The sequence below is a fragment of the Mytilus trossulus genome, chromosome 2, assembly GCF_036588685.1.
Source record: "Mytilus trossulus isolate FHL-02 chromosome 2, PNRI_Mtr1.1.1.hap1, whole genome shotgun sequence".
Taxonomy (NCBI): Eukaryota; Metazoa; Mollusca; class Bivalvia; order Mytilida; family Mytilidae; genus Mytilus; species Mytilus trossulus.
In genome coordinates, this window is record NC_086374.1 from 33,508,754 (window position 1) to 33,524,694 (window position 15,941).

General features: G+C 31.0%; 1 protein-coding gene across 2 annotated transcripts; it reads left to right on the forward strand.

Annotated features, from left to right (window-relative positions):
• The first annotated feature begins 1,745 nt into the window (after positions 1-1,745).
• LOC134707050 (homeobox protein DLX-6-like) lies at positions 1,746-12,017 on the forward strand. Of its 2 annotated transcripts, none has more exons than XM_063566533.1 (3): positions 1,746-2,540; positions 3,798-4,006; positions 10,710-12,017. In XM_063566533.1, the coding sequence occupies exons 1-3, from the start codon at positions 2,231-2,233 to the stop codon at positions 11,148-11,150; spliced, it is 960 nt and encodes a 319-aa protein (XP_063422603.1). In that variant the 5' UTR covers positions 1,746-2,230; the 3' UTR covers positions 11,151-12,017. The 2 variants fall into 2 exon arrangements, with proteins under 2 accessions (XP_063422603.1, XP_063422604.1); XM_063566534.1 differs by having other exon boundaries at positions 1,763-2,540; positions 3,828-4,006.
• The last annotated feature ends 3,924 nt before the right edge of the window (positions 12,018-15,941 follow it).

The following is a 15,941-nucleotide window of genomic DNA, read 5'->3' on the forward strand; positions in this document are numbered from 1 at the left end:
GTCATAATAATTTTGACGTATATATTTAACTTGGATCTAATAAATAATAAGTTTAACTTAAAGTAATGTAAACAGTATACGTTTTCCATTTTTCTTTTATTTAATTTTTATCTCATAGGAATAGGGTTAAAATGAGCATACAACAGGACATTTATAAGTTTGGGTTTTTTGAAACTATGATTAACATTCAGGGACATTATGGGAGTTGGTTCGTTTTCTATATGCATGTCACAGGCTATTTCTTATTACAAGCTTTTACTCTTCTATCTCTTTTGTTAAGCATTTACTATGCTTTCTCATTTTTTCAATTATCCAGTTTGCGTGTTTGCATTAATGCATCATCTAAAGTCCATTTGTAAAGCTGCACATTAAAGCAAATAAATATCACCATATAATTTATCCTCTATTCTAAATAATAATCCTCTTGGGTCTAGGAAAATAGTAGTTAAGCTTGTCTAAAACCGTGTTATTATCTGTATTTTTATTTTATAAATGTAATTCAAAAATAACAGGATTTTTAATAGATTATGACACTTTTTACGTTAATATCTTATTAAATAAACTCCTAAATATGTTATTATAAAACCGCTATGTAAATCGTCCCGGTGGATTCGAGTGTGATTGAGTTATCATTGAACCCGTTAATCACAGGTTATTACCGGGTAATTAGAAGACATTTACAAACCATTTTATGGAATAAAAATAGTCAAGTACCCAATTCAAGTATCACTTAAAAAACCGCTCGAGCGAAATACACAATATACGCCACATGAAAAAGCTAAAACAATATAGATTATTTATTTTGAAATATGATGTGTATTTTTATTTAAATAAATGAATGCCAGTGAAAGACAGAGAAAGAAGACAATACAAAATATATATTTGGATAAATGAAAATTATCATGTTTTCATTTCGATTTTGAAAATAAGTTTGAAATAGGCATTAGTTGGTAAAATTACGCTTATAATTACGAGTTAGAAGCAAATTATTTTTACTAGGATTGAACCCAGTTTTGTACACATTCAATCAATATAGAAAAGGCAATTTTGCATTGTTTTGAATTTTAAACAAATAAGTAATTGTTTTATTTTCTTTAAGATTTCATTTAGTATATTTTCATACAATCGGTAGTGCATAGATTTATTATTGCTGTTCAAAATTTATAAAAAATGTCTCTTTAAATTTGAATACTTATTTTTATATTGTTATTCCTATTTTTTTGTTTCTTAAACACAAATTTTGAAAAAAAAATCCAATGAAAGATATAACAGTTTTCGTGTAGAGAATTATGTTTAAAAATACGAATTTTAAAAGATATAAACTACTACTATTATGTTTGTATCAATTCGTTTTCCCACGTTATTATAAGGGGCAAATAAAAACTTTTAAATGAAACCGAGAAAAAAAAATCACAGGAAAAAAATATAAAGAAAGTTTGGTCAGGTATTGGCGCCTAAATATTGTGAAAGGTGTCTGCGCCTGGTAGCAAAGTTTTTACACAATTATTTAAATATATGGTACGAAAATCCATGCTGAGAATTTTCAACAAAAAATGTCTTTGTAATTTTTTTTATTCTTGCAATGAATTTGCTAAAGACAAAACAATGGATGTTAATTAAATTCTAAATCAAAAATACTTTTTACCTTTTCATTGATTTGATTAGCTATCTACCCGTGAAGTAAAGCCACTCAAGTGTAACCATTGTGTAAAATAACATATGTATTTAACACAGCTTTCAAATTTAATTAACGTTGATTTTTGTTTGTTTAAACCATGAGTTTTTCTGACTTTCTTTATTAGAGTACTATTGCTTCTAAATTACTCGGCTGACTCGTGTATAAATGTCAACTCAGACGGAACGGACCAATCATATTCAACATTAACATAAATAGGCGGAGTTAACTATAGCTGATGAATAGACTAAATAAGTTTTGGGTCGTGTTCACAGATTTAAATACAAGGTTTATTCTGAAAGTAATAACATTTAATAGCGCTCTTGCATAGAGAATGAGAGTAGTTGATCACCGGGTATAGGACTATTTATCTAAAATTACCCTTAATAACTACAGTCAACATTACTGTGTACCGAACTTTGTTATTGATGCCAAGCTCATTTTGACAACTTAAAATCGAATTTCGATCACGAACATTGAACAACCATCAACAAAATTCTGAAGTTGTGTATCATATCCTGAAATCTGGATATTCACCAATATAACGATTATAAGATGTTGAATGTTGGTGGACCTGAGGGTCTCGACCAGGAAATGGGTGGCAAGTCAGCATTCATGGATCTACAACAACAGCAGGGTATGCCCCATGGAATGACTCACCCGGCATACCCTAACCGATCTCTGTACCAAGGACATCCACATTCGGGACAACATGGAGACAGTATATTCTCTAATCCTCAACATGCACGATCACTTGGGTATCCATTTCATATGAACTCTATGTCACCCTCTGGGTATCAGCCACCTGCAGGTCATCCGTTTCCAATGCCACATTACCACCAAAGTCCTTCACCTCCAAGAGATGGTAAGTAAAACTTATGTTTGTATTTGTTCTTAAATATTTTTTTCTCAATGCATAACAAAATTGTATAAAATCAATTGTATACATGACGAATCGGCCATGCCACTTTACGCCCACCGTATAGCGGTTATAGTATAAGAACAGTGTTGTATTTTTGACATGTATGTTTCTGTTGTTTATTTCAAGGTTGTGTTTATAAAACGGTCTCTCCTTAAAACATGATCACATCTCAATAAAACGTTGTTGATCTTTTAACCATGAGTTTAAACAAAAGAAATGTCGGAAGTTTCTAATGAATACAACTATTTCACGACCAATGATCACAACATTAAAAAAAAGTCCTATAGGAAAGGGTTTGGTAATAGTATTTTCTCGACGAAAATTGAGAAATCAAACCTTTAGATTTTCCGATTTAAATAAAATGTTCAAAGTAATTAAACGCCATCAAACGTAAAGATTTTAAGCGATAAACAAGAATCTTAAAGTATGTTTGATGTCGCAACTTTATTTTTTAAGGAACATCATTGCAATATTTTTCTTTTCTATGATATTGAATGACGGAAAATAAATCATTTATTTCATTTAATTTTTAAATAAACATGTTTTAAAAATGGCAAAGAATAGCTTAAAAGGGCGAAAATGAGTGCATTTGTTAAAATGACACTATATATTGAAATGCAGTGTTAATATATCACAAAAATGAACATTGTGAAATGTGTGTGCCTTTACCTGTTTGGCACGGGACAATGACTAAAATGGAAAACTGTCACAAATAATATTTCACTATTGCTACTTAAGACGAAGCGTATTTAAAATTTAGAAATAGTATCATACCCCATTGAAATTAATATATTAATTATAATGTTTTAATTGCAAACACTTTAAAAAAATTATAATGGAGTGTTTAAATTTTAATAAAGATGGATTCAAGGAGATATTGTTCAATTGAAATCCTATCTAAGGTGTAGAATTTTAACAATTTCATTATTTATTTTATAATGTATAAATAAAAACAAAAATCAGCACAAAAAACTCCCAAAAGCAAGATTTAGTTGTAGAGCTTTATATTTTAAATTTCTAAAGGTAGAAATATTATTTTTCTGCAGTTTATTGTTCCTTGTAAATATCTCTATATCTCAAATTTTTTTAAGAAATATTTCCTGTAATATCCATATTTTTAACAATTTACTGTATGTTGTTTTTACTTTGTTTGATATTGTTTGTTCCTTCATTTTATCTTAGAAACATTTCTGTTTATAGCAACTGAAGATTTATTTTTTATGTCTATAGACAAGTCTCAGATTGAGGAACTACGTATTAATGGAAAGGGTAAAAAGATGAGGAAACCCCGGACCATATACTCCAGTCTTCAGCTACAACAGTTAAACCGAAGATTCCAGAGAACGCAGTACCTTGCATTACCCGAGAGAGCAGAATTAGCAGCATCCCTCGGCCTAACACAAACTCAGGTTAGTGTTGCGTAGTCTTTAGTTCTATATGTTGTGTCTTCTGTACTACTATTTGTCTGTTTGTCTTTTTATTGTTGGCCATGACGTTGTCAGTTTATTTTCTATCTATGAGTTTGAATCTCCCTCTGGTATCTTTTGTCCCTCTTTTAGTGTGTGCGCTTTTTGATATTTTTAAACAAATTTAAAGTTGAAGTTTTAAATTGATTTGCAAAAGTCTAGTGCTAACAATCAACCTTACAAAAGACGAAAAAATAACTCGCTTACAAATAAAGGCTTCAATGCTTGAAGAATATTTTTATTTAAAAAAATAATTTTATTCATAAAAAAATGTTTTGTATCAAAATGTAAATTCAAAATATTTCTTCATTTACCTTATACGGAAATTGTTAGAAAATCCCACAAATAGTTTTCCTAATAACTGAGAATCTATTCTACTTTAAAACATTTATCCGGATAAATTCCATGTCTAAAAGTCGAATTTAATCTAATTATATTTCTGTAACTTTAGCGCACCTTTTTTACTTTACAAGTTTTAGGCCCAAATTTGACACTGGAGCTTTTCTCCAAACTCCAATTTATATATCCAGCGTTTTGCCATCAATTTACTTAAATTCTACCGAAATTAAACAATTTTAGGGATGAAATTATCTTAATTAGGGTTCTAAGAACAGCATTTACCTGGGAAATTACCCTAAATAATCAGTTTAGACCCAAAGAAAATAATACATGATTATACTCAATCAGCAAGCACGCTGATGCTTAAAATTTCATAATAATCTTTGATAAGATGCTGTAAACATAAAGTGGCTTATTTATTTGACAAGAAAAATACGCAGTGTAGGCTAAATTCTCCTTATTCCATGTTACAAAGTATCTGTTCGAACATATTTATATTGATTTCCTAGAGAAAAGTGGTGGTATTTTTTTAATCATAAGGAAATTTAGTGAAATTATCTATTATTTTCTCTAATTGAATAAATCACATTCACGCTTGTGTTTAAAGAAAATGCTTATTATAAAGTAGTTATTGTTTTAAAATGAACGATATTACTGATGATTAAATGATAGTTAGGTTGCAACTACAGCGTGTAACATGCAAACGTTTTAGAATAAAAATTTCTAAAATTGTTTTACTTTTTCATCAACAAACAGAAAATCTAACAAAGTATTTTCAAGATTTTAAATAATGCTGTTGTACTTGGACTTCGATTGATTGCAAATTTCTCAGCATAGTTTACGCTATCTTGTATCGGTTTCTTGTTTGAAAAACTGGTTTCTGTTTGCCTTCCTACACTTTTTGTTTGCAAACCAAATGAAAGGTAATATGACGTTGGATGACAAGAACCATTGACTATTGTTTATACATGTATACGGTTCTAGTTCATCTGTATTCCCGGGGGAGCACTACATGTACTTTTGTTTACTAAAATTTTATTCTTACTTAAATTTTTATTTTCTTTCATTATTATATTGTCAATTTGAAAATGATGACCTTACTGAGGATTGTATCAAAAGTAACAAAGTCTTTTCAAACAACTGTATAAATTTAAAAGGTCATTTGCCGAATATCAATTAATTCACTTCTCATGGAATAGATCTCTAGTTGACATATCTACCATCGTTGCCGCTGGCCATTAGAATGTAATTTCAATACGTATAGGTGTTTATCAACCTGTAATTACAAGATTACAATTATTAAAAGATAAAAAATACATGAAAAACAAACGAGCGATCATAATCTTTCTTCGGGATTTTCAATTTATAATATTTTATTTGATTAACGGTTCCTCGGGCAAAGTTTCTAGTGCTAAATATCCTTGTCTTATTGTAAGTATTCAGAGAAGGTACGAAATTAGCCGAAGGCCTGTCATGAATGCCAAATTGATTGACACTAAAACAATGTAAATCGGAACAATAGTCCTGATTGGTTCCGACTTTGGAAATGTTTTCTTGTTAACGGAAATGTTGCGTTAGTATTCAATTGTTTTGATCGTTTTTCAAAACTGAATGCATTTTTTATCAGCATGTTCTGCGAAAAAATAATTCAGAAAACAGATCCAATGCAGTGTTTTATCAGCATATAATTCACCATTCAGATAGTTTCTTGACAAGTAACGCTTTCTGCCTCTTCACCTTTGGCGTTTTTCTTCTTCAGGGAAATAAAATCTTGAAATAAGCCTTTTCGTTATGTTAAAAGACCAAATCTGATTGTATGCGGTCAATTAGCATTATCAAATCAATGAATCCCAATGGTCCAAATAACACGAATTAGGAATTGCTAATATTGCCTTATATCGATAAATTAATTGGTATTATCAAAATATCTTGTTATAAGGCACCTCTCAACAGGGAAATAAAGCAGGATGTTAACTATTTAGAATGCGTTTGGGGATTCCAGTTGCTAAAATGTGAAGACATCACAGATTTGTAAAGACATATAAAAACAAAACAATAACGAGTCTAAATTAAAAAAATCTCATTCCGTATTGTTTTCCGGGATCCTCTTAAAGAATACCGTATTGTACGGTTCTTTCGTTATTTAAGACTACGATACCGCTAGATATGCATTATTTTGTTATATATATTACATTCCTTATAATGAACATTTAAAACATTAGAGCTAAAGAATGAATCACAACCATCTGAAAAAAACCACCGAAATATTTTATTACTAGTTGAAATGTATTCAAATCATCCCGTGGTCCATTGATTAGAGGAAAGATATAAAATGTATAAGAGAAAATGAAACTATAAAACTTATTCATTGTAACTACATACTTAAGTGTGGGAAAATGTATCATGCTTTTGATTCAGAAAACGATCGGGTATAATATACCCGCAATGCCCCACATTATTTAATTTAGTACACAATCTATAATATAGATGTGATACATCTTTAAAGAATTCAATTCAAACTAGAAGTGTTTGGGGTATCGTTGTGGGTGAAATATAAGCTTAACAAGATAGGCCTTTAAGGCCAGAAGACGACCATGTTCACACTTGAAAAATGTGCATTAATATAAATCATGATATAAAGGAAAGAAAAGGTATGAAATTTAATTCCTGGGTATAAAATGTATATCATTTCACGAAAACAATTCACGTACGGAAATTAGTCGATTATTATTCAGGTACTAGGGCCATAACTTGTCAGGTATTAGGTTCTCGTTTTACACCACACATTTATTTTGATGTTCTAACTATAAAAAATAAAAGGGATGTGTGGTATGAAGTATACTGATAGACAGACGTGAGCTTACTATAATTTACCTTGGTAATTTTCTTCAATTATTTAGAAGCAAAAGCTTATTTTGAAATAGGTTAAAATACCGAATTATTGGTTTTACTGTTAGGGGAAAACAATTTTACCACTTGTGGAAATATTCATTTCACAGGGACAAGACCATTGTTATACTCGTGTTCCCCCTTTTCTTTTTTTCCCTTTAAAACAACTGCTACAATATCATTTACGAATAGATCGTTCCACCTTGTACTTTTGAATGTTACTTTAGAAGATAAAAGCCATAGTTTTAACAGGTCAATTATTTTGTTTCTTTTAAAAACAATTAGTTAAATGGTTAATGTTAAGGAAACGTATTAATTTTCATTAGTTTAAAAATGACGTTTTATGACAACAATCTATATTTTGACAAAGGAATACAGTTTGGTCAGGTTTTTGTGTGAGGCAAGATCTATAGCAAATTAACAACATTCAATGAACTTTGACTATTTCGCAATTGTTTATCATATCAGTCAAAAGAAACTGTATTCCATATGCTTTGGTTTCCATTTCGGAGCAGTAAAGATTAGCTTGATGAAAAATTGCGTTAATTCATTTCGGTAAAAATCTGACACTTAAGGCATATGACATTAAAGGAAAACACAAACAAAAGTTTCTCATCTCGAATTACAAAAAATCTATTGAAAATCCACAATAATGATTTATGATTTTAATTATTTCACTTGGTTGATGAATTTCCCTGTCGGGACCTCAACGTAACTGACGACGGGGCGGTCCCCACATCACACAGGAAATGACTTCTCCCCTCCCACCCCAACGTTTTGTCAGTCGAGTGTCTGCCGTGTCAAGCTGAGAGAGCACAATGGAGAAATCATCGGTCTAATCTCTCTTTCCCATATTCTCCGTTTAATCTGTTATGTTCCTAAATAGCTTGTTAGTTTAAATCTTTACTTTAATGGCTGAACGATGAACTGCTTAAAATCAACAAGACGATCGTAAAATGTGTTCAATACATCCATTCTGCCTCGTCAAGCAGATGTAAAACCGTGGACGACCATCTGTAAAGACTTTAATAAATAGGAACAAGCATTTGTATTCAGGAAAAAATCAAGTATAAAATCGGAAGGTCTACAGAATTAAAGTGGAAGCAGGAACAAAAATTTACTGAACATGTGACCACCTAGACATCAAAATCATTCCAAAGAATTATGTAAAAATATGTTTTTGAAATTAAAATAAAATCACACATCAAATGCAGTCTTTTTTTTTTTGTATCAGAATAATGTTTTAGTTGGCTGTTAAATACCGATTATGATTAAATTCACATAAGAATAATAATTGTTTCCTCCAATGACTTGCATAATAATAGTATTCCGCTGATTAAATTCTCTTCCACAAAACTGTCAGTTACATTAAAACATTAAAAATAACAGTTATTAATTGAATTTATATTACAGTATCAAGCTGTTTACGATTAACAATTAATAAAATATAGTAAAAGGAAATATACGAATAATAAATTAGTTAATTAATTATTATTTCAAGAACTTATTTCCCTTGGAAGCAGTTCCGGTTTACAATATCTTAACAAGATTTTTGTCGAAATTGAAATAAATAACACACAGAAACATATGTTGTCTATATTTTAACAGATAGTTCTTAAATCAAAGTTAACACATTATATTCCTTTTATTACATTTTATGGCGTTAAGCTTCGATTGATTTTTTAATTAAAGCTTTTTTTCGTCATTTACAACTTCATGTGAAAGTTTAAATATAAATCTACCTGTGAAGTAAAATTCGTTTCATATCAGATTGTGGGAAGATAAATTTTGTCGAAGTCGTTGATTAAGAAGACATTAAAACTTTTCCCTTCAGCAAAATTCGCAGTTTTTGGATGACATTATTGTTATGTGCTTGTGGACCGAGTCAACGACATAATACCCGGCATTTTCTTATGGCTATATACCCCTCGACTAAGCATGATAACATCGATTTATGTGTCTTTCCATTTTGTATTTTGACATGTATAAAATATACATCCTTAAGTGTAGAATAACGAAAGGCTTATCATAATATATCAATTTTACTGTTACTTTTCCTTTACCCGATAACCCCTTGATTAAGAGTGGTTAGGGAAGTTAGAATTTACTTCAACTTGTTGACTTTTGAAAGTCTTCTTTGGGTCACTTTGTTTGGCTTAGTAAAGTTTTCCGATATTATAATTGTCTTTTTATGCTATCAAATACAATTTTTTGGGAGATTTTGTGTTGATGATTTGTTCTTCGTGCTTGATAAAGTTCAGAAAAACAACTTGATCTCCAAGTACTTTATATGAAAATGGCCCGCATGCATGCTCATTTTTATGAATAATTCTCAATTGCTTAATAAGTTAGGGGGAAGATGAGAACGCTGAGAAAATTTGAAACTTTATATCATTGTCTATTTCTCTACTGAAATGTACAACTCTTCCTTCAAGCAGAATGTCTAAAGCAATTGTAAAACTAGTGACACGCCACGCCCACCCTATTTCTAATTCAAACTGTTTCAGATATAAAAGAAAATCACTCAAACTTAGAAAAAAGCTGTTTTGTTCGACGTCCTTAAGAAATCGTTTAGTAAAGAGGTCTCCTTTGATTTGCGTAAAGCAGTCGTATTTCAATGGTCTTTTATAATGTTAGTACAATAGACTCACAAATCAAACACTGCATATAAAGTGGATAGTCTTTTTTATGATTTTTTAGTAAATTGCAAATATTACTTAAAATTTGAGAACGTTATATTTTAAATGGTAAAAGTGAAACTTAATTTTCATTTAGAAATGATTTGAATACGTATTAAAAGCTCAAAAAGTGGTGAAATAAATAGCAATTATCCATTTAATTATAAATATCGTCTAGTTTTACATTTCATTATATTATCTAATAAGCTTTGGTTTATGAGTACATTATCGCATTCTATATTAGGGACCATTTATTCGAGGTTTTTGTGAAAGAAAACATTGCTTGGATCTACGTTAAAATACATCTTGACCTTTTGCATTCCGAAGGTTCATGAATCAGATATTCTCTGCTCGAGTAACAACAGATGGCTACGTAAACATACAAATATTTATAGGAGGGTAAACAGTAACATTATAGTCCAGTAAAGGATGAAATACAAAGAAAATTTAATGGACCCTATAGGCAGTGGCTAGTCACACGTTACTGTTTACTGGAGGTGGTTGGGTGCATCGCACGCCGTTTAAACGATGCATAATTAATTATAAAGTTAAACTTATTGACCTCGATAGAAAATTAATCTACTAGAAATTTGAGAAGGTTCACTGATTGTTTCGTATATTAGTAGGAAATTTGAATCATTAAGACTAAGAAATGGCTTTTTTCACGGTATATGTTTACTTCTTTAGTCATTTATGTTTAAATTTTGTTCGAAGTTTAAAGTGTGTATTGTTCTTTTCAGGTTAAAATCTGGTTCCAAAACAGACGTTCAAAATACAAGAAGATTATGAAGCAAACTGGACCAGTAACGAATCAAGTTGGGAACAATGTACAAACACCAGTGACGTCACCAAACCATCCTACTCGACAACCTTCACCAGACGCTCAGCATCCTTCCGATACGCCAGCACCTCACGTACAGCCAAACTCACAACAAAACGGACAATCGCATAACAATAATCAACACCCAATGATGTCATCACCCTCATCGTCTGTCAGTCCGCAGCCAACATGGGAAATGAATTCAGGTGCACATCAGTCGTCTGCACCGAACTCGTATATGCCAATGTCTACAATGCCGATGTCATCTATGCCAAGCATGGGACCAGGAATGGCAGCTATGTCTCATTATCATTCATGGTACGCACAGCCACCAATGAATCAACAGTCATGTTTAACATAAAATGTCTCTAAAAAAACTGTTATTAATTTATTAATGTTATGTAACGACGAATGAGCTAGCCATATTTGGAACGTTGTCGTCGACGACCGGTGCCTGTGATACACATTAAATGTGGACATTTATCACTTGCTTAGTCTCGACAGCGTTCAGAAGAGAATGAGCGCGAGCTACACAGCGCGAGCTACACAGCGCGAGCTGGCCCGAATCAAAGGACGGTTGGCTGAAATGTGAAAGTGCCAGTAGAAGATACTTTAGTTAAATAGGCATTGAATTTTCCTTGCCATGAATTGTATAAATGTGCAGTTGTATTTATATATTGGATAAGATTACCTCGCTAACAATTCAATTCAATTTCATAGGTGGAAATTGAAGTTGCTCAATAGTTTCTTTTTTGTGTATATGTTGTTTTGACATAAACTAACCAATAACACATACGATATCATGGTCGCTTTCTTACAAAAAATACATTTTTCAAAAGTACACTAATTATATAGTCGGAATTCGAAAGAATTCCCACCTGTATGGGAGCTCTTTTAATATTTTTAAATAGAAAAGTAAAACGTGAATTTAATGTTGATTTTTTAACGTTTTAATTCATTTCTTAGCGATCCATGATTTTTGTAAATGTATTTTTGTTTATTTTGCATTTATTGTTGATATTTAATATTCTCTATGAAGATAGTTATTAATTTTTATGTTTTAAAGATATGATTACCTTTACATTATTAAGCCTTATGTTTTCTTATTGTCATTGAAATCCAAATTTTATGTTTAATGCTTTCTTTTATCAAAAAAAGAAATTGCATTATGAAATGCATTTAATATTTAAAAAAACTGTAAAGATGTTAATAAATTGAGCAAATACCATTTTTGTCGTTTTTAAAATATATTGAAACTGAATTGCATAAGCATTTGGTTTTGGCGTGGTTTCATTTGTTCAGATTTTGTTGCGTAAGTCTGTTTTCTTTACTTACATAGTCCATAAACATTCACGGTCGCCTCACTTAAAAAAAAAGAAGATTGCCAATGAGACACCTATTCACAAAATATTAAAAAAGTAGATGTAAGCTGTACGATATTCAACAAAGAGAAACATTCTTACCGTTATAGTAAATTATGAAAGGCCGCGACAAGCCAAATGCAAAACAATGCCCTTTTACTATTTGAGACCAAAGAAACAATATATTGAGGTTCAATGGCATCAGTAGGGGGTAGATGATTAGGATATGAAGTAACGGTTTCACCTTTATGTTAGGATTTGAATAATATCAGATCTGTTAAAAAAGCAAACGAGATAGTAATTAAAAACTAAAATATACATCTGAATGGTCGCAATACATAATAAATCTTTCGAGCAAACACAAATCAAAATGCCACCAGTTTTTTTTTTGACGCCTTAAATATCTGAAAACCATACCAAAATGTAAACAACGAGAAACCTGACTGGAGGAACACGAAAAATTCAAAAGTGGGTTGGGAGGTCAATTTTTTTTTTTTTTAGCATAAAGTCTGTCAATCTTTTTCTTCACTCCGAACGATTAAGAGTTCGACAATTTGTCCGGTGTTGTCTATTTTGACTCTTAAGTGTCCTTTGGTTTTGTGTAGTTGGGTTGCTTCCTCATGGGAAACTCCATTTATTAGTAAAACACATATTCAAAAATCAAACTGAAAGTATAAAACCTTTCCTTGAACTCGTATATCGACCACTTTCTCTAAATGCAGATGGCTTTCATATGGCCACTTCATAAATAGTGTACTTGATTACCCAAATATATCTCTTATGACCCGACATTATATTCTAAAAAGAAATGTGCAAATGACATATCATACTTACCATGAAACTCGGTGATTTCATACAGGATAAATTTGTATACATGTATCATACTATTGTAATTTAGATTTTTGAAATTAAGAGAAAGAAGACGCAAAGCGAGCAATACACTCAATCTGATTGAAATACAGTTCATTTGCTCACAAGCAAAGCGTGGACACAATATCTACTATATTTTAATCAGATTGTAAATAACAAAATAATCTTAGAAATACAGCAACACCATACCATGACTTGAAATAAAACGACGAAAGAGGAGACAACAAAACACTACACTGAAAACTAAACATTGAGCAAAAAGAACACCATAAAAACTCGGGCTAAACTCCGATTATCAAGAATGGTAGCGTTTCCTGCTCCAGAAGTTGCACCCGTTGTGTTGTTCTCATGAATTACGAAAGTTGACGATTTTTACTATTTGTCATTGAAGTTAATCATAACTGTCTGCTTTTCTCCATTTTACTAAAACATATAGATAAATTATAAGCATTGATTTTTTCTACGTTTTTTGTTTATCTATTAGCGATTTCTTAGGACTTCTGGATAGTGAAATGTGAATTTGTATAACTCGCTTGAGGATCAAAAGGGACTTAAATCGTCTCCTTGTATTTCGCTACATAGTGATGAATTCTGAATAGGTCAATAGCGTGCAACTTGAATATAAACAAAATTACATACATTTTGCAATACCAAGATGATAACGCCAGCCAGAAAGGATTATGTGTTATCATGTTTAAACTTAACATATATAATATAAAAAGATTGAGATAAAATCTGGTGTCCTCACTTTAAGTTTTTATACATTTGTTAATAACACATCAAGCTGGTTCATACTGGAATATAAACAGCTAAAAAGACTGAGTTTGTCAAAGCACTTTTATAAAACCTCTTTTCATAGTAAAAACCTGCTGTACTTCAGTGGAAAGGAAACTACTGAAATTCTAACTAAAGCAAAATAAAAGAAAACACAGTGAACAGAACAATAAAAAATCTTAAAACACTAAACACAGTGAACAGAACAACAATCAATCTTAAAAACAGAACAACATTAGACAAATTAAACAAAAAGTAACAATCAAAACAAAAGTAAAAACAAATAATCAAAACAATAATAAACAAAGCAACAAAACGACAGAAAAACAAAAAAAGGAAACACAAATAAACCAAAGAAACATACTACAATTTACTGAGTGAATCTGAAAAACCGCTGGGTTTCTAACGTGCTAGTCTCTAAATCTATGTAATTTTTATTTGTCCTCCCTCCCCGAAAATCAGTGCGGGGAGAATGCAAATGCCGATGAAGCGCTCGTTTGCCAATATCTCTCCTTGAGTTTAAATGAAATTGTTATTTAAGGTTTCAAACATTGTTGATATCTTTGGCAATTGATGAGATTAAAAATCAGATTCGATCAATTATTTTTAATGGATATATACTCCATGGAAATGTAATTCATTTGGTAAGTGTAAACCTACTAGAACTGGCATTTCTCTTTATTAGTTACAATTCATTTTGTCTAAGTTTTTATACATCAGCAGACGAACTTTATAATCAGTAAAGATAGAAATTTTACGGGAGTTATATAAAACAATTTGAATATGGAAAAGTTGAGTATATCAGCCTTTGGTAATCTCATTTATTTAGTGGTTACTTATTTTGTATTTAACTTCATTTGAGAAGATTATGTTAACCCAACATACAGGAACACATTTCAATCGTTAAGCTGTAAAGGTTCTTGTATTTTGAGATTTAACCTTAGTTAATTCTTGGCAGTTTTTATCACCATTCGGCTATCCAATGGTAGGATAGACCTAGTCAGCATTCGTGTATAGCAATGTTCACCAGCCAATATTTGTACTTGTTTTGCGCTTTTACCAAACAACGAGCACCATTTCGTTGGGGTTTTTTTTACGAATAACAAAGAAAACAAATGTACAATGAAAAGGAATATTGTTATGAAACCTGTTACGATTATCTTTTCCCATACACGTGGCTTAGTTTGTGTTGTGCTTGTAAATCTGATGCCGGTGTTGTCATTTTCGCGTGTTGGTCGACATCATAGTTTTGCGATTAAAAACTATTTTTTAGTTGTTTAATGTTAATCATGTTCTTTTCCTGTTGACTTTCATGGGTTTTTACACATTGGTAATTTACAGTTTATATTATTGCTTTTTTATCTTTTGCAGAGAAACAATGGGACACCATTAATCAAGTTAAATATCATGGTTCCGTTCAAAGTTACATTTATTTTAGAACGCAATGTAAAATTACCCGCCGTTTCCTGTTAAGGAATTATCATCTCTCGATCAATGTTAAATTGTTTTCATGGTGCTTAGATTTTACGTATTTGCCATGAAGGACCATTTAATGCCATTCAAGCAGACGACATTCTGCATCCATCTCAGTGCCAGAAACGTTTACAGAACTTGAGGCCAACATTGGGGGAAATCAAATTTATGCAGATTTTCATAAGTCATATGAATAAAAATAAAAACTTGTTGCAATGTACGTTCGTGCATAACATGTTTAAAATAGAAGTTGTTGTTTATTTCCTAGAATCAGTCACTCTGCTTCTTTTAAATAAAGATAACATTGTAAAAAAGATTGTGCGTCAGCGGAGCTTTTCTGGATTTGCCTTCACCAGGAACGTTCAAACCCTAACATTTATAAATACATGGAAACTTGGGAGCTTTTTAAAGATCAAATGACTTTATCTTTTCTATAAGACTTTTTGGTCTTTAATATAATATGAAACTGTATAAATGTATCTAAAACATTATTTTCTTGAATAAAACTATTCAAGAATATGCATATTTCATTTTTATAGCCCTATCCCTTTGGAGTTCCCAAAACAGATACTTTTATCACTTGTGAAGTTTTCCATTTATGACTGTACTTCCAGTATAATGTTATTGAATTTTGTCCTTAATTATATATAATTGGGCTATTAGTTATTATATTT

Coding starts and splice junctions, on each gene's coding strand:
- LOC134707050 (XM_063566533.1), top strand. CDS start 2,231: ATGTTGAATGTTGGTGGACCTGAGGGTCTCGACCAGGAAATGGGTGGC. Junction 2,541..3,797: donor TCCTTCACCTCCAAGAGATG/GTAAGTAAAACT, acceptor TTCTGTTTATAG/CAACTGAAGATTTATTTTTT. Junction 4,007..10,709: donor TCGGCCTAACACAAACTCAG/GTTAGTGTTGCG, acceptor TGTTCTTTTCAG/GTTAAAATCTGGTTCCAAAA.